This window comes from Lethenteron reissneri, unplaced genomic scaffold (genome assembly GCF_015708825.2).
Source record: "Lethenteron reissneri isolate LAM-NWPU_2019-01 unplaced genomic scaffold, ASM1570882v1 scaffold_1643, whole genome shotgun sequence".
Taxonomy (NCBI): Eukaryota; Metazoa; Chordata; class Hyperoartia; order Petromyzontiformes; family Petromyzontidae; genus Lethenteron; species Lethenteron reissneri.
Window position 1 is genome coordinate 130,141 of NW_026891381.1, and position 19,141 is coordinate 149,281.

General features: G+C 44.4%; 1 protein-coding gene across 1 annotated transcript; it reads left to right on the forward strand.

Annotated features, from left to right (window-relative positions):
* Nucleotides 1-9,328: 9,328 nt before the first annotated feature.
* LOC133339191 (gastrula zinc finger protein xLCGF3.1-like) lies at nucleotides 9,329-14,161 on the forward strand. The gene is made up of 2 exons (XM_061547345.1): nucleotides 9,329-10,463; nucleotides 14,124-14,161. Exons 1-2 carry the CDS (start codon nucleotides 9,329-9,331, stop codon nucleotides 14,159-14,161), a joined length of 1,173 nt encoding a protein of 390 aa, XP_061403329.1.
* Nucleotides 14,162-19,141: the final 4,980 nt, after the last annotated feature.

Sequence of the window (19,141 nt, forward strand, 5' to 3'; positions counted from 1 at the left end):
GCACTGTCTTGGAATTCATTCGCAGTTATTAAATCTTGACACATACCAAAGAACACAGAAGAGAAGGCCATCAGGTGTACTGCGTGTGGTAAGGCGTTTACAGGGTCATCAAATATTCACAACCTCCGGAGAATACATGTAAAAAAACCCTTAAAGTAAACTGTGTTCCGTCATGCCTTTTTGAAGTGGGTTTTTTTTACTGAAACGCGTAAAGAAATCTACAAGGAGCACAGTTTGAAATGGACGTGTGAAAGTCAAAGTGCAACAATGAGTCGATCTCGTAACAACAACCAGAATACAATTCCAGCTTTGATACATGGCCAGGAGTGGAAGTGTCAAGCGAAGAAGTTGCGCTTAAAAGTGAAGATGAAGATTCTGCTCCACGACGCGACCTCCATGTGGATGCAGGCAGCGTGAAGCAGGAGCAGCATTCGGACAGAAGGAGAGTGAGACGACCCGCAGGAGTTTGTGGATATGGAGGTGTGAGTGGAGTTTTTGGACACAGCAGAGTAGAAGGGGCTTGCACGTGTGAAGTGGAGTCTGGGAAGGTCTGCAACCAGAAGCGTGACAATCTCCAAAGCATTAAACTCATTCACAGACTTCCCTCACGACAAGAATGGATGCAGCTGTAGGCGTCATCCAGTCGAGCTATGAGCTTTCAATAAATATGGAATCACAGTGCAGTAAAATATTTTCGAATTGCAAAGAGTGCCTTTCATAATCGCTCATTAATGTTGGTCAGGTTACTAGTGCCTGTATGGTGGGGTCTTTCGTGTGATTTGTTACGCAACTTTTGAGGTGACAGGTTATTAACGTTGACCGTTTAATTGTAGGCCAGTCGCCAACAATAACAGCTGCAATTTACCACTAAATGATAGTTATCACCATGGCGCTTGTGCCAGACCTGGTGCATTTCGAGGCCCAGTGAAGTGTCGAAAGATCACAGAGAGGAGGTCATGGGACAGACCCAGGTGTCACGGGATCACAGGATATCTGACCGATGACTCGGATGCCCCCATTTCCACACGATAGCACAACTTTGAAGAGCAGGCCACACAAACACAGTATCTTACAAGTAGTAATAGCCAAAAATATACATCCACTGAAACCTATGTCCGAGTGCGTTTCTGAACTCGTACACGTTTTGATCAGGCGACCTTAACCACCGTTATCCATTCGGGCTGTTTATCTCCATCCTGATATGGGAACGTTCCCACTTAACAAAAGGTGTGCGACTCGCAAAGGGGTTCGCACTTTTACCTTTTGGGTCATCCAAACATTCTTTTAAAGCAGACACTCCCTTCCACGACAATTGCGACTGGGTGCTCCCACTGACTGTACGTGTCACCTCTGCACGATAGTACATGGCACTCGCCATCACTCCACAATTTGGGTTCGAGATTACTCGCTAATATTGATGTAAGCCACCTCGCCACACTTTAGTTATTCAATCACGGACCACTTCGGAGCCACAGCTGGGGGGAGAGAGAGGTGGGGGGGGCGACGGAGTTACCCTCGTGCTGTTATTGTCTGCGCAGTGCGCAATCTACCAGTGTTAAAACTGTACTTATGTATCTACCAGTTGTTACTTATTTATTGGACATTTGTTACTTATTTCCTGTTTTAAGTTCACTCGTTTCCGGTTAGTTTGCTTTATTTGTGCACGTTATGATTTTAATGTTAACAATTGATAGTGGAATGTATTACAAATGTAAACTTCGTATTAATGATGGAAATAAGCTGCGGTAACGATGTTAAATATATTAATGCATGAGGCGTATATGCAGGTGCGGGCTGAATTTTTTTTGACACAAAACGCTATTTTTGCGGGGTATATGAGTCTGTGGGTTATATGCGTATGCGGGAAAATACGGTACTTGGGAAGTTTATACAGGTAGGAACAATATGTTCCACACTGCCCACCAGGGATTTTTTGTCTGTCTGTCTCATGCATATTTGTCTGTCGTGCACGAATGCGCTGTCCAACCAAGTTCCTACCTGTCCACTCCGAAGGAATGTGTTTTGATTTGGCGGGTTTTAACGACACATTTATATATTTATGCGATCTAACTCAAAAAAACAACTCTTATGGATGTTATTGGTCGCGAAAGCCTGCTACGTGTTAAACTGATTAAATGTCCTGCACCCCAACCAGACGACCAGGCCTGGCTTTTCGCCGTAGTCCGCTCCTTTCTTTACTGCGAGATGGATATTGGCCAGAGATGGTCGTGGTTAGTTTCGTTATGATGTGGTATTTCCCCGCATCTCAAATGTGTGGGAGGGGTTTCTTTATGCAATTTCGGCTGGGTTTTGGCAAATGCCATTGGTTAATTTGCTCGTAAAAATAAGCCCTGCACCTGTTCTGAATGCAACAATGCACGCACTTCTCCACATTCTGAATCAATCTCGGTGCACGTGGTTCGTGTGATAATTACGTAACTGAAAGCGCATGCTGCACCGCTGATCCAATGGTCGCATGCATGGAACTCATCAATTCCTTCATCACTTGACAAACCCAGAAGCTGCTCTTCCTGTGCCAGTTCACCATCCCCCTCATTCGGACACGTGGCCGTGTGCCACGCTTTGATCCGAGGTGAAATGTTTTCATTATCGTCGTCGTTACGTTGCTTTACCCGGGAAAGCCTCGCCTCTCCTTTTCTTTGTGTGAATATCTATTGAATAGGAACTGTCAATCGATGCAATATTAAAATATCCCAATGTGGGGGCCCAGCCGTGCATTTTGTCTGGATTATCGCTTTACCTTATTGGAGAGAGCCTGCCCGAGTCTCAACTTTCTTTTTTCAGGAGGGTCCTGCCAAGTTTGTCGCAGGGGGGAGGCGATTTTACTGAATGCAATTTTGTAATATCGTCCTCTAGCCTTGGCAGACTGTTGCAGCAAGTTCCGCGAGGTAAAACTTCAGGAGGCTGGCATGGTACACAAGTGGGTGGGTAGCCAGCAATACACCCTAAGCATATTAATAAACCTTCACTTGCTCCTGATAATCCAGTTAAGCAGTGGAGTCCATGTCCAGGTTGTAACATTAACATATTACAAAGTGGCGTCCAGCCATGCAGGACTGGCCTGCAACGATTACTGCTGTTATTGTGTTTGATTCTCGCGTAGTTTGTCTTAGTCTGATTACTTCACATCAAATGTAGGGCCTAATCTACGGAGGCCAAATACTCTGCACTATAAATCAAAACACTACACTAATGTGTGTTAGTACAGCCAGCAGCTGGGATCTACAGTCGGCTTGCAGAGAAACCTGCCATCATCATGTAGAATTCATAAAATTATATCGCCCTCAAAGGGATTAAAAACAAACAAGTGCAACAGTCACGCCCGACATTTGACATTTTTTTTAAATTATGAATATGTATATAAAACCTAATATGTATATAATTGCTTTAAAAAAATAAAGTGCGTTAAAAAACAATGATAAAACACTTTGAGAGCATGCAGAAAGGCACGGTTAGACCTGAAGGCCACTAATAGCAATGTTCAACAGTTAACATTTATACTCGTTAATTGCATATGTAACCATAGAAACATATATTTTCAATAGGCACCACAATACTTTACATTTCAACGATTTCACTTCTGCACTAACTTATGTCATATATACAGCAAGCTCATGTCTGATTGGATGAGTGAAGCCTGTGAATAAGGCGGATGCTATGCAACCTCATTGTCTCGGTAACGACGAAATAAAGAAGTCCCCTCATCACATACACAAAGTCCTTGCCAGAATCTCACCTCATGTGGACTCTCTTTCACAATGATGGGTCCGGACAAAGCCCGCGTGTGAATGTATATTCGATGTGAGAGTGCATGTATGGGGGATATGTGGGTGTGCTTGAGAGTGCAATTGTTTTAAATGAAAGATAATTTTGGTGCCTGGAGTGTGCTGTCGCTATGCTACTACTATGCACTGCAATCAATTCAAGCATTATAACTTTAGAACACCTGAACCCCTTTAACGGAACCCGCTTGCACCATTGAACACAACCACTCAGGATTCTAACCACAGCAACCACAATTGTTTACAACTCACAAGGACCGATTGACCATGATCATGGCTTAAGTACTGTACAACTGCGTGTGTGTGTGTGGAAACAGACTTCTCACCTCAGATCCAGCTGGCATTGTGTGTCTTGACAATGTACATTTGTTACCCACAATAGAGATGTTTTGGTTAAGATCGCGTAAATATAAATGTGTCCTGAAACGTTCCACCACCGACACAGCCAATTAGTAAGGTTTGTCACGTAAATAAAACATGTCAATTAGTTACTAGTTAAGCAACTACTCGTTATGTTGGAGGGTAAACCACAGCAACATTGACAGACTGAGTACGATGTTTTGCCGGTAATCACATCCAGCCTCATCAGGCTACATCCAGAATTGTGGAGGAAATCATCCTGATCCGGTCTGAGAGAGGGGGGGTCAATGTGATGTCGTCACTGTGAGCCAATCAGGTGCCAGGACCAGAGGTGGGCGGGTTAATGTCAAATTATCATCGTGCTTGCCCACCATCACCACATGGAACCTCTTGTTGTAGCAGCTCTCTCGCTGGTTCAGCAGTTCCACTGCTGAATTATATTTTTCCGCCTTTGGACGACCGCTTGTGTTGCGATCGAAACGTGATTTATTTCACTTTTTTGTTTCATTTAATTTTTCTACCTACGTGACTTTACCGCAATAACCAAAGAGTATGGATTCCTGCAGTCACGAAAGCTTCAAATCAAGAATAAATCATAATGGCTTTCTACTATTCCTTGAATTATTCACGTTTAATCAACATACATCGTGTATGTACATTATGTGCGTACATTGCGTGTGGACACACAGACTTCTCACCTCAGACGCAGCCGGTAGCGAATGCGTCGTCCTGCCTCCACAATCCACGTTTGTCAAGCTGCGCGGCCCCCGGTGGCTGCCGTGGGCTGGCGCGTCCGTTGTCATCGACGTCACGGAGCGCTCGGCCACGTGACCTCAGGGGGTGAGGGTGGTGGGGGTTTTAAATGGCGACCATTGCGACCACAGCCGCGCGGTGGAGCGGTGCTCGTGGTCGTCTCTGCTTGGCATCGCAGCGCCCCGCAAAGCAAACATCTGTGAGTCGTCGCGTCCTTACATGCTGGTTGCGGCGAAGTACATTCAGGGTTATGTTAATGAGCAGGAATTCAGTGCGGTACTGTATGGCACGAAAATAATTTACTTTTTGGCTCAATGATCAGGCACCTGGTTGCAGCCATTGTGCTGTTTGCAAGCTGCCTTGCTGACGACATTGCCGCAAAGGAACGAAGGACGTAAGTTTATGGAGGGAGTAATTGTAGTGCTTGATGTGGGTATTAATAGTATGTGTGTGGTGGCGTGTGTACATGTAATTATTTTAACGCGAGTGTGTATGTGCATGCATTGTATTCCTTACCAGGCGATGTATACTTGATGTATTTAGTTGTAGCTGTTATATAACGTCTGGTGTGTAGAAGGAGGTCGGTAGTGTTGGTACGTAGATGTAAATATTTTAGAGTGGTATTTATTTTTTAAATAAACATTGCGTTGTGTTAGAGGTGAGCCGTGCACATGCAGAGGACAGTAAGGAGCCGGAAGTGGATGAATTTGGTGGCAAAAATGCAGGCCTGGTAACAGGGAAGGATATCGTGGTAAATATGAGAACAAATATAACAGCAGTTCAGTGCAGACACTTCTGTTATGGTTAGTGCGTGGAATTGTAGTATATGAAATGTCATAATGTGTTTGCATGTGTGGCAAACCAGAAGTAGTGAGAATGCCCAGGGCTTAAACGCCATTACGTAGGTAAGGCTAAAGTATTGAATATTGTGCTTTTAGCTTTCGCGCGGCACTTTCTAAAAACGTGACTTCTGCGATATTCAAGGGACTGCTGTATTTTCTGTCGATCGACTACCACAGAGGAGTACGGATTTTCAGCAGAAATTATATCAGTTTTCTTGATGTAATTTAGGCCTATAGTACCATAAAGAGGCCTGGGGCTTTGGGTTGTTTTTTGTTTTCGATTTCTCTGCCTCCGCTCACATTCATTGAGGATTTTTTTTTATTTTGGGCAGGCCCGTCTAAAGCTGCGTGACCAGGAGTCGGAGCCATTTCCTGTTCAACTTTGCTCATGACATAAAATATCTCTGGCGCCATGCATTACATTACATCTTCAATAATTACATAGTTAGAAAAGCTCACAATGGCCATATAAATAAATTGCATTATTTATGGTTACAATGATACGCGAATCGATGCCTGGTCAAAGTTAAGGGATGGTTCCCTGCTGGTTAACCATGTTACATCTGCTGATGATCTGGTAATGGCCGCTCCATGAGATGGAGAATCTTGTTCTGTGTCTGGATAATTCCAACATGAAATGGGGTCTTGTGTATGTTCCACAAAAATAAATCGCCTGTCATGGAATTTCATGTCATACGGGCAGTTCTACAAGTGGCGGAGAAGCTCTCATAGCTGGTTAATGTGTTCACACCAAGCTCTGGCAGCCAAAGTCTCACTTCAAATTAGTCGAGCAGCATTCTTTCATTAGACTGTAACACTGTGGAAGCTGCCTGGACTTTTGCTGAATACAAATCTGCGAGTGTCTACCGCGAAGGTCTAGTTCATCGCACCCGCCCCTCACCATTTTTCCTGCGGATGGTGGGTGCACGTGATGCTGTCACGTCGCCGTTTCAGGCTGGGCCCGATCGAGTTACGTGGGTCACCCGGCCAAGAGGCGCTTGCTGGTGAACACAACCCACTGGGCCTGGCTCAAGGAGTGATTTCACCACCCTACTTGCCATGCTGCCACCGGGACCCTCACCAGGACACGCGGATTCATAAACGTATGGACAAAGCTGTGATTTTTCGATTTAAAGCTTTCGTGACTGCAGGGATTCATCTTCTTGGTTCTTTCGGTAAAGTCACGTAGAATGGAAATAATAAAATAATTGAAATAAAATTATTAAATAATTCTCTTCCTCCTCCCTCCCAGCTTTTAAATAGAGGCTCCAAGCCTGGGGTGTGTCATTCAGACTGTCTTCTCGACAGACCTGTTCTTCACCTGAGGACGGCTGCTTGCGTTGTGGCCGAAACGTCGTGAGAATTATTTTATTATGTTTTATTTTTATTATTTTATTATTTCCATTCTACGTGACTTTACGGAAAGAACCAAGAAGATGAAAGCTGTGATTCTTCTGGGCCACAGATATTACTCCTCTGTGGATGGAAAACATGAACGTATTTAAATGACCGCCTGTGCTGGCTTATAGAATGAAGGCTGGCCTGCCTATGATCCAGCCTCTATTGAACCAGACTATATTGTATTAGAAGCTTAAAGATCCTTAATATAGAAATCTAATCAGTGAGTCTCTTTGGCAGGCGAGGCTTCATTGGTTTGGTCATGAATCCCGCATTCCCAGACACCGCATGCTCAAGCAGCTTCTGTTAGTCCAGACTTTAGCGTCTAAACAGGCATGGTATGGGCTCGAAGAGATTGGAGGATGTGGAGGTGATCGGATCTGCAGATGGCTGGTGCCAGGAGTGTCGAGATCGGCCTCTGTGGAGGAGGCCCGCGAGGTATGCTGCAGGACAGTCAAAGATATTTGCTCTCTAACAACGATGAGGCCGGAGGAGCGATGGTCGCATGAATGGGTGGACCGCTGGGTTCCTAAAACCCAGCAAGACAGTGGGAAGCACAGCTTGGTGCATCTGTCAGTAATCCCTTGACACCTGGACCGGTCCCATGACCGGCTGACAAGTGATACACTTAAATTGCCCCTAAAATGGCATTAGCACTGTGATAAGGTCACTTCCAATTCGTCATGAATGGTGGATGTTTTGTTTATATAATATGTTCATGATCCATGTGAAATGGATGTGTATTTAAGAGTTTATCTTCCTGGGGAGCGGTGGTGCAGTTATTTCACTGCATTATGAACTTAATTAGTTTTATTGTAGCCGACAGCAAACATGATTGATAAGTGAAAGATGAACTTATTGTGCACCTCTGCTATGTTGATTGATCGTCAATTAATGACATGGTGAAGTGAGGAAGCATTAATACTGAGCAGATGAACGTGGCCAGGCATGGTTCTGGACACACAACCACCTTTTTCCCATGCCAGTGTGTGACCGTGTAAAGTTTGTATTTGCTGTAAAGTATATTGACTCGATTGAACACAGGTTACATCAAAACGATACTTTTTTTTTTCTGGAACTTTTTATACGAATGGAAACTGGAAATTAACACATCACATATGCAGCTGAAGTTAGATCTGTTCATCCGAGCATTCAAGGAAATATGAGCCTGGATTCACACCTCTAAGTTGTGATTGAATATACATTTTTGCATTTCTGCACAACACACAGGAATATTTTCAACACCCTTTGCTATCCATACGATCTTTTTGGGTTAGATCGTGTAAATATATAAATTTGTCGTCGTTAAAACCCACCACCACCCGACACAGCCAACTAGTAAGAGTTGTCACGTAAACAGAACGTGGCAACTCGTCACTGGTACAGCACAACTCGCTTCATCAGGTGACAGATAAATTTGTGGAGAAGTCTTACCGTATCGTTCCTTATATGAAGGTGTAGATGTGGTGACCACCTTTCTGTGCTCTTGCGCCACGTGGGGGTGGGAGATTACTTGGCAACGTTCATTATGCATGTCCATTACGCGAGGCCTTTGAACGTGTCCTTCCTGTCTATTGTGTTTTTTTTTTAATCGCCCTACCAACGGTAATTCCCCCCCCCCCCCCCCACATTGTGCAAGAGCACAGAAGGGTGGTCAACACATCTGCGGCTCTATTTAAGGAACGAAACGGTAAGACTTCTCCACAAATATGGCTGTCACCTGATGAAGCTAGTTGTAAGTACTGGCGAAACGTTGTACTCATTTTGTAAATGTTGTGGCTTGGCTCTCCAACACACCGGTGTGCTGTACTAGTGACGAATTGGCATCTTCTGTTTACGTGACAACCCTTACTACTTGGATGTGTCGGGTGGTGGCGGGTGTTAACGACACATTCAGCCGATATTGTGTGCTTGGAGTTTTGGATTAACATTCATTTAGAAGATTATCAGGCTTCCAGGCATATTTATGACCATTTGCCCTCTCATTGTGTGCCCTAACAGCCCATGTGATCAATTGGGAAATATCTTGAATATATCAATAAGTATAGACGTGTAAGTCATGTGTGACTGTGTATATATGCATTCCTCTGCCTCGATAATGCCGTAGATGGTGTTGTTGTTTTTGTCTGTAGCTGTCGCTTCCTCTGACGCTTCCTCTGCAGAAATGGTCTGATGGAGCAAAGGCACTCGGCACAGCTCGGTAACAACATGCAACAATGCGACCGGTGTGGACATTTGAAACGGCAACAGAGAATTCGTACAAAAGAGAAACCCTGCAAGTCCACTGTGTGCAAAAAGGCATTTGAATGCTCATCACACCTTCGGAACCACCAGAGAACACACACGGGAGAGAAACCCTTCAGGTGCACTCATTGTGAGAAAACATTTGCATGGTCATCGGTTCTTCAAATACACCAGAGAACACACACGGGAATGAAACCCTTCCAGTGCACTCTTTGTGAGAAGGCATTTGCATATTCACATGCTCTTAAAATACACCAGAGAACACACACGGGAGAGAAACCCTTCCAGTGCACTCTTTGTGAGAAGGCATTTGCATATTCACATGCTCTTAAAATACACCAGAGAACACACACGGGAGAGAAACCCTTCCAGTGCACTCTTTGTGAGAAAGCATTTGCAAAGTCATCGGTTCTTAAAATACACCAGAGAACACACACGGGAGAGAAACCCTTCCAGTGCACTGTGTGCAAAAATGCATTTGCATGCTCATCACACATTCGGAACCACCAGAAAACACACACGGGAGAGAAACCCTTCCAGTGCACTCTTTGTGAGAAGGCATTTTCACAGTCATCTGCTCTTAAAATACACCAGAGAACACACACGGGAGAGAAACCCTTCCAGTGCACTCTTTGTGAGAAGGCATTTGCATATTCACCTGCTCTTAAAATACACCAGAGAACACACACGGGAGAGAAACCCTTCCAGTGCACTCTTTGTGAGAAAGCATTTGCAAAGTCATCGGTTCTTAAAATACACCAGAGAACACATACGGGAGAGAAACCCTTCCAATGCACTCTTTGTGAGAAAGCATTTGCACAGTCATCACACCTTAAATTACACCAGAAAACACACACGGAAGAGAAACCCTTCCAATGCACTGTTTGTGAGAAGGCATATTCACGGTCATCCTCTTTTAAAAGACACCAGAGAACACACAAGCATCAGAAGATCCACAAGGAGTGGAGTCTAAAATCTGTTTGTGAAAGTCAAAGTGCCGCAATGAGCCCATCACTCCTGAAACAAGATCTGGAAGAAAAACCCAGCTTGGACACTTTGAATGGTATCGAGGTGAAATATGAAGAGGTGAAGGTGAAACGTGAAGAAGTGATGGTGAAGAGCAAAAAAGTGGAGGTAAAATGTGAAGATGAAGATTCAACTCCAAAATCTGACCTTCACATCGATGGAGGCAACGTGAAGCAGGGGGAGAATTCTGGCTGTGAGGCAGAGCGAGGCAACTCCCAGCAGTTTGTGGAGGTGGAGGTGTGGGTGGACTTCTTAGACAATACAAAGTCAAATGGAGACCCGGTAGTTGTGTAACCTTTAGACAATGAAGCTCCAGTAGATTCACCCTTGTCACAGGCATTTAATGAAAATAACGTGAAGTTGAACACTCAATTCCTAGGTTCAACCTGCAGAGTAAGATGCGGCCAGTATTTGTGGACCTGTGGGTTGGGTAGATGCCCATCCAGGAGCGAGAGTCCATAAGCTCCCAAGCATTCACTATGTTATAATATTTGCATTCATATGGTGCTTGCTTAATTGCCTCAGCAACTTGGAGTTCTGTATCGTATCTCGTCTCAAACACTCGAAGAGCATCCCCAAGTAGCAGCTGCCCCTGTGTGGCACAAGGTGGTGGCCCTGCACCGACCTGCATGTGGACAAGAGCCTGTCAGTAGGGGGCGATGGTTGATGTGCCATCTCAGTTTTGGAGTTTGTAGGTAAGGTTTAGAATTTGCTAAATTTTGACCCAGACGCCAGCATGCAATGGCCTACTGGTTTTGAATGACACACCAGTAAGTTTTACATCCACTGTTAAGCAGATGGTGCATTTTCTTTTATATCAGCTCCTTGTATATACGACGTAACATGATTCATTAATTCAATTTTGTTAATATGCCTGTCAATTTAGAATGAATACTTGTCTGATTGTGTGCGTACATGGAACATTTTGTCTATAATTGTCAAATATTGAATAAGTGATGTTTGGACAAATTGCGTTTTTGGAAGTAACCTGTACAGATAACTCGGGTGAGACCTGTTGTTGTGATGCAGGCCAAAGGTTATTTTTTTGTTTCAGGAAGCATCTTCCTCTTGAGCAACTCATTGTCTTTGAAATAGGGAGCACACTCGGATAATTCACCAGTTACAAGGCATACCACTAAAAAGTTACGTATAGGAGATACATTCTCCACAACACGAATTATAATTTTGTATTACGTGTTTATATAGATTTTGTCGAACTAAGACTATAAATGCACCTTGCTGATTAACATCTGGATGTTTGGAACCATGGTTGAAGCAAGCCCGACTGCTGTTGAGACGCTGTGCACCAATAAGGGTCCACGGGTGGCTTGCACTGAATCAATGATGCACTCCCAGAAGGCTGTGCCAGTTATAGTTTGTGTAAAACATTCCTTTGTTTCGTGGAGAGACCGATAAATGAAAGGTGTCCGCTGATCTTTTTTGTATCTGTGTCCATCGATATCTCACATTGCTTACCACATGTTTATTTAAATATGCAAAGCGTCCTCGGGAGACGTCCCCTCAAAGTCACGGGTGGGTGATGTCAGCGCCTCCCTGTCTCTGGTTTGTGACCTCACCAAGAGCAGAACTCGCCTCGTCCATGGGACATGACGACTGTGCACTGTCTTGGAATTAATTTGCAGTCATTAAATCTTGACACGTACCAAAGAACACACAGAAGAGAAGCCCATCAGGTGTACTGCGTGTGGTAAGACGGTTCCAGGGTCATCAAATATTCACAACCTCCAGAGAATACATGTACAAAAACTGATCTTTCCCCTGCAGTTTCACATTCAGCTCGTGTGAAAATATGTCCACAGAAAACGCAAAGTCACTAAGCCAGTTCTTGTCGCTTAGCTCAGGGAATTCATCAGATTTCCCCATCAACTCCAAAAATGCGATGATATCTTCTTTCAGCTCCCACACTCGTTGTAACACTTTCCCCAAACTTAACCAGCGGACACGAGAGTGGTACAGCAAATCCTGATGATCCGCATCAGTTTCCTCCAGGAAGGTAATAAACTGACGGTGCTGAAGTCCCCTTGCTCGTATAAAGTTCATAAGTTGTACGACTGGGATTCACGACACGATTAAGCTGCAATACAGACTTACACAGGGATTCTTGATGGATGATGCAGTGAAGGAAAATAAGATCCTGGACAGGGTTTTCCTCTTTCACTTTATCCTGGATTCTTTTCAGCAGTCCAATATTTTTTCCAGTTAAATTTGTCGATCCACCCGTTGTGACATTGACAAGTTTACTCCAAGGTAGCGTCATTCTTTCGATGACAGCAGATACCTGGTTATACAAGTCCTCTCCCCGCGTTGTTCCTTTCAGGGACTCCATGGTCAAAAACTCCTCTTACCGCAAAACTGTCGTCAATGCCTCGGGTAAAAATGAGGAGCTGAGCAGTGTCTTTCACGTCCGTACTTTCATCCAGTGCTAGTGAATATAATTCAAAGGAATCAGACGTTTTGTTTAATTGACTGGCTATATTTTTATCAATCCGTTCCACACGACGAGTCAGTCCAGCGTCATGAACTGACTTTTTCAAATTTGCTTTTGATCTCCGGACACAAGATGTCTGCTGTCTGTACCATGTATTCTTTTACAAATTTGCCTTCGGAGAAAGTGGTAATGTTGGTGAGAAGTTTTTAAAGAACATTTTTAAATCGAAGTGAAGAATGAAATTATGGAAAAGTTTGTATAATTAATGATTTTTCAAACTTTAATTATGTTTTCTGTGCTTAAAACTCTTTAAAAAATTGTGGGGTCTAGAACGAACTCGTGAAATTCGGAGAGAACTCTGAGGTAAGTTTTGTTTGTTTTGCTGAATTACACAAAACGTAACAGTTATGTATATAACTTTTGTTATATAAAATACCTAGTAAGATTAAGTTTGTGATGTAATCATACCCCTCCCCCTCATTCAAGACGTAATTGAGAGAGCGAAAGCACCGAGAACGTAAATCGCTAACATAAGAACCCGTTAATCTCTTCTCGCATCATTCATACGATGATGCGGTGAAGTAAACGTTCATACGATATTACAATGAATGCTTCCAAAAACAATACTGTACCCAAATATTACTATTAACTTTCAATAGAAACATGAATTGCTCATACGAATATTCTCTCTCCCGGTCAAAGTGCGACATCTATTGGGGAAGTGGGGGCATTACAGGAGGAAGGTAAATTTTTATTTAATATTTGGACGTTTGGCGGGCCGGATTAAAAAGCCCAACGGGCCGTATACGCCCCACGGGCCGTGCTTTGCCCATGTCTGGCCTAAACCTGAACCCCTAACTCTAATCCATATACCTTTAAACGCGTCTCAGCGAGATGAGTTGAATTGTATATGGCTCGACTCTGTCGAGTAGAGTCGAAGGGCACACACCACTTGCTTGTGTGACTTTTGGAACCGGGGCGGCATTTTGCATTGAAGTCAATGATGGGTGTGATTGATGCCGATTTGAAGCGCACTGTTTGGCAATGCAGTGCGTTTCACTATGTCAGCACCGATGTTCACCAAATATACAACGGTGTAAACGTATGGGACAGCTTGGTGTACAAGTGCAGTACCACAAGCATTCAATTCGTGGTGAAGTCTGCTATGTGGTGGACATGTGCAGTGTCGGCCAACACAGTTCGCCAGCAGTTGCCGCTGTCAGGCGTCACCCCGCGCGTTCCCCGCAGTTGTGAGTCGCTGCTGCTGCTGCGGCGTCCTGGCGTGAGTCCCAAGCGGGTTGGCGGCGATGAAGCCGTGAAGACGCCGCACAGCGCCACTGCTGCTGTCACCGCGCCAGGCACTGCAGTTGTACCACGTGACCACACGGTGGCGATACAGAACCATGTTGTATTATATTCTTGGTTCTTTCGGTAAAGTCACGTAGAAGGGAAATAATAAAATATAAATATAAAACAAAAAACATTTTACGACGTTTTGACTGCAACACAAGCAATCGCCATCAGGTGTGAAATCCACAGCAATAATTTTTGAAAATACTGTAGTAAAATGGGAAGGTTATTTATTTATTTATACACGCTGCACGACAAACCGCCACGCAGGGGCGCTCCAACCAACCTGAGCGCGATGACGTCACCACGCAGCGGCGCTCCAACCAACCTGAGCGCGATGACGTCACCACGCAGCGGCGCTCCAACCAACCTGAGCGCGATGACGTCACCACGCAGCGGCGCTCCAACCAACCTGAGCGCGATGACGTCACCACGCAGCGGCATAATGAACGTTGCCTCAGTAATCCACCCCCCCTCCCCACGTGGCGCAGAAGGGTGGTCACCACATCTACGCCTCTATATAAGGAACGAAACAGGTGGACTTCTCCACAAATCTGGCTGTCGCCTGATGAAGCTAGTTGTAATTACTGGCGAAACATCGTACTCGATTTGTAAATGTGGCTTGGCTCTCCAACACACCGGTTCGTGCTGTATTAGTGACGGATTGGCCACGTTCTGTTTACGTGACGACCCTTACTATTTGTCTGTGTCGGGTGGTGGCGGGTTTTAACGACACATTCATATTTACGCGATCTAACCCAAAAACCTAAATTATGGATAACGTTAACTTTGGAGCTTTCGTGACTGCAGGAATTATTCTTTGGTTCTTTCGGTAAAGTCACGTAAAAAGAAAAAATTATTATTTAATTTATTATTTTTTCTTTATACGTGGCTTTACCGAAAGAACCAAAGAATATGGATAACGTTTCATCCGTGGGGCAAGGGGGCGGCTTCTAGCGCCATCCTGCGGTGGGAAGGAGCGGTGCAATGATTTCAGCCGAGCACACGGAAGACACGAATCCGCGGTCACTATCTGACTCGTGTGCTAAGTCTGATGTCGTAATTGTGGCTCCGAAGTGGTCTGTGATTGAAAAACTAAATTGTGGCGAGGTGCCTTACATCAATATTAGCGAGTAATCTCGAACCCAAATTGTGGAGTGATGGCGAGTGCCATGTACTATCGTGCAGAGGTGACATGTACAGTCAGTGGAAGGGGGTGTCTGCTTTAAAGGAACGTTTGGAAGACCTACGGGCCACTCGCACTCCTTTTGTTAAGTGGGAACGTTCCCATATCAGGATGCAGATAAACAGCCCGAATGGATAACGGTGGTTAAGGTCGCCTGATCAAAACGTGTACGAGTTCAGAAACGCACTCGGACATAGGTTTCAGTGGATGTATAGTTTTGGTTATTACTCCTTGTAAGATACTGTGTTTGTGTGACCTGCTCTTCAAAGTTGTGCTATCGTGTGGAAATGGGGGCATCCGAGTCATCTCAGTCAGATATCCTGTGATCCCGTGACATCTGGGTCTGTCCCATGACCTCCTCTCTGTGATCTTTCGACACTTCACTGGGCCTCGAAATGCACCAGGTCTGGCACAAGCGCCATGGTGATATCACCATCATTTAGTGGTAAATTGCAGCTGTTATTGTTGGCGACTGGCCTACAATTAAACGGTCAACGTTAATAACCTGTCACCTCACAAGTTGCGTAACAAATCGCACGAAAGACCCCACCATACAGGCACTAGTAACCTGACCAACATTAATGAGCGATTATGAAAGGCACTCTTTGCAATTCGAAAATATTTTACTGCACTGTGATTCCATATTTATTGAAAGCTCATAGCTCGACTGGATGACGCCTACAGCTGCATCCATTCTTGTAGTGAGGGAAGTCTGTGAATGAGTTTAATGCTTTGGAGATTGTCACGCTTCTGGTTGCAGACCTTCCCAGACTCTAATTCACACGTGCAAGCCCCTTCTACTCTGCTGTGTCCAAAAACTCCACTCACACCTCCATATCCACAAACTCCTGCGGGTCGTCTCACTCTCCTTCTGTCCGAATGCTGCTCCTGCTTCACGCTGCCTGCATCCACATGGAGGTCGCGTCGTGGAGCAGAATCTTCTTCTTCACTTTTAAGCGCAACTTCTTCGCTTGACACTTCCACTCCTGGCCATGTATCCAAGTTGGAATTGTATTCTGGTTGTTGTTACGAGATCGACTCATTGTTGCACTTTGACTTTCACACGTCCGTTTCAAACTGTGCTCCTTGTAGATTTCTTTACGCGTTTCAGTAAAAAAAACCCACTTCAAAGGCAATACAGAACAGTTTACTTTAAGTTTTTGTACATGTATTCTCTGGAGGTTGTGAATATTTGACGACCCTGTAAACGCCTTACCACACGCAGTACACCTGATGGGCTTCTCTTCTGTGTGTTCTTTGGTATGTGTCAAGATTTAATAACTGCAAATTAATTCCAAGACAGTGCACAGTCGTCACGTCCCGTGGACGAGGCGAGTTCTGCTCTTGGTGAGGTCACAAACCAGAGACAGGGAGGCGCTGACATCACCCACCCGTGACTTTGAGGGGACGTCTCCCGAGGGCGCTTTGCATATTTAAATAAATGTGGTAAGGAATGTGAGATATCGATGGACACAGATACAAAAAAGATCAGCGGACACCTCTTTCATTTATCGGTCTCTCCACGAAACAAAGGAATGTTTTACACAAACTATAACTGGCACAGCCTTCTGGGAGTGCATCATTGATTCAGTGCAAGCCACCCGTGGACCCTTATTGGTGCACAGCGTCTCAACAGCAGTCGGGCTTGCTTCAACCATGGTTACAACCATCCAGATGTTAATCAGCAAGGTGCATTTATAGTCTTAGTTCGACAAAATCTATATAAACACGTAATACAAAATTATAATTAGTGTTTTCTTGTTTCTTTCGGTAAAGTCACGTAGAAGGGAAGTAATAAAATAATAAAAATAAAACATAATAAAACAATTCTCACGACGTTTCGGCTACAACGCAAGCAGCCGTCTTCAGGTGAAGAATGAGACACTACCAAACTAGGAGCTTATATATAAGCTGCATTGGGGGTTGAAGAGCGCCTTAACAAAAAGAATGTGCATGTGAAGAGGAATTTAGCATATTCATGGAAAATGCGTAGGCGTTGGGCGGGGGGGTGTCAAAGTCATATTATGCCCATGCATTATGCAGGATCAGCAGCAACCAAGGGGGGTGTAGGGATTAGCAGTAACAAAGGAAAGGAATGTTAATGATATGTAGCTGCAGTTACTCAACAACCACGTAGAAAACTAAAGTATAAACTACATAAAAAACTAAAGTATAAACTGCATCGCACCATCAGTATACTTACTATACTCTATAATAAGCTGAGTTACTAACAGCAAGTAATACATTACAATTCTACCTCGTAAAAATTCTATAATATGCTTCCATCTAAACCTTATTCTCTTACATCACACGAGCATATACCGTACTATATACTGCCATAGATAAACCCAACATTAAATTATATACTGTATTGCTGTAAACCAACCTATATCTTATACATTTAATATAACACTATGTATTATTCTACACACCCTAATGTGTATCGAAATGGTTTATTACGTCCTTCCAATGATTGCTGAGCCAGAATCCATCTTCTCGGTTAAAATTGTCTTTGTGTTTGTATATGTGGATCGCCTCATGAACGAATCTCTCATGATAGCCAGATGGCTTGCAGAGAACCTCTGTCTTGGAGAAGTCAATATCATGTGAGCCCACTGAGTTGTAACAGTGATCTGCCACGGCTGAGGTGTTTGTCCTACCGTGTTTCAGGTCAGCTTTATGTTCACGGATGCGGTCCGAGACATGTCGTTTGGTTTCCCCAATGTAACTGCTACCACAGAGGCAACTTAGTTTGTAGACGCCAGGGTACTGTATGTCTGGAACCACATCTTTTACAGACGGTACCAGATCACGGATTTTATGTACTGTGTTGAATCGGACCTGGATCTTGTGTTTAATCAGGATTTTGGAGATCTTTTTTGTGACCCCAGCAATGTAGGGTAAGGTGATGGTCTTGAAAGGCTCCTCAACAGGATCCTTCTTGATGGTTGGAGTGATGGCTTTGCGGATTGTATAGTCGGAGTAACCATTTGCCTTAAGAGCTTGGCGTACGTGTTTGAGTTCACTGGAAATGTGTTCATGGTCGGAGATGCATTGGGCTCTATGATATAGAGTCTTGATGAGGGAATTCTTCTGGGATGGATGGTGGTGGGAATCCGGTTTTAGATAAGCATCCGTGTGGGTGGCTTTCCTGTAGACAGAGTGGCTCATTGAACCATCAGGTCTCCTTTTGATTAGGACATCCAAAAAGGGTAGCTTGCCATCATTTTCGACTTCCATGGTGAATCTGATGGCTGGGTGTATGGAATTGATGTGGTCGAGAAATTGGTCTAGAGCAGGCCGGCCATGTGGCCAGATGACAAAAGTGTCGTCTACGTACCTCTTCCATAAGGTCGGGCGTAGAGTGGCAGTCTGGATAGCGTCCGTCTCAAATTTCTCCATGAAGATGTTGGCTACAACCGGAGATAGGGGGGAGCCCATTGGGGTGCCCTCAATTTGCTTGTAGAAGGTTCCATTCCAGGTGAAGTATGTATTGGTTAGGCAGTGTCTCACCAGGGGGGGTACCCCAGCATTCAGTCCTTGATGAACCAAGTCTTCAATGATTGCGATGGTGTCAGGCACAGGTACCTTGGTGAACAAGGAAACCACATCAAAACTGACAAGCAGGTCGTCTGGGGACAGGGCAATCCCCTTGATTGTCGATACCAGGTCAGTAGAGTTTAGTACTGCAGAGGTGGTTTTTCCAGTGAAAGGCCGTAGGATTTCGGAC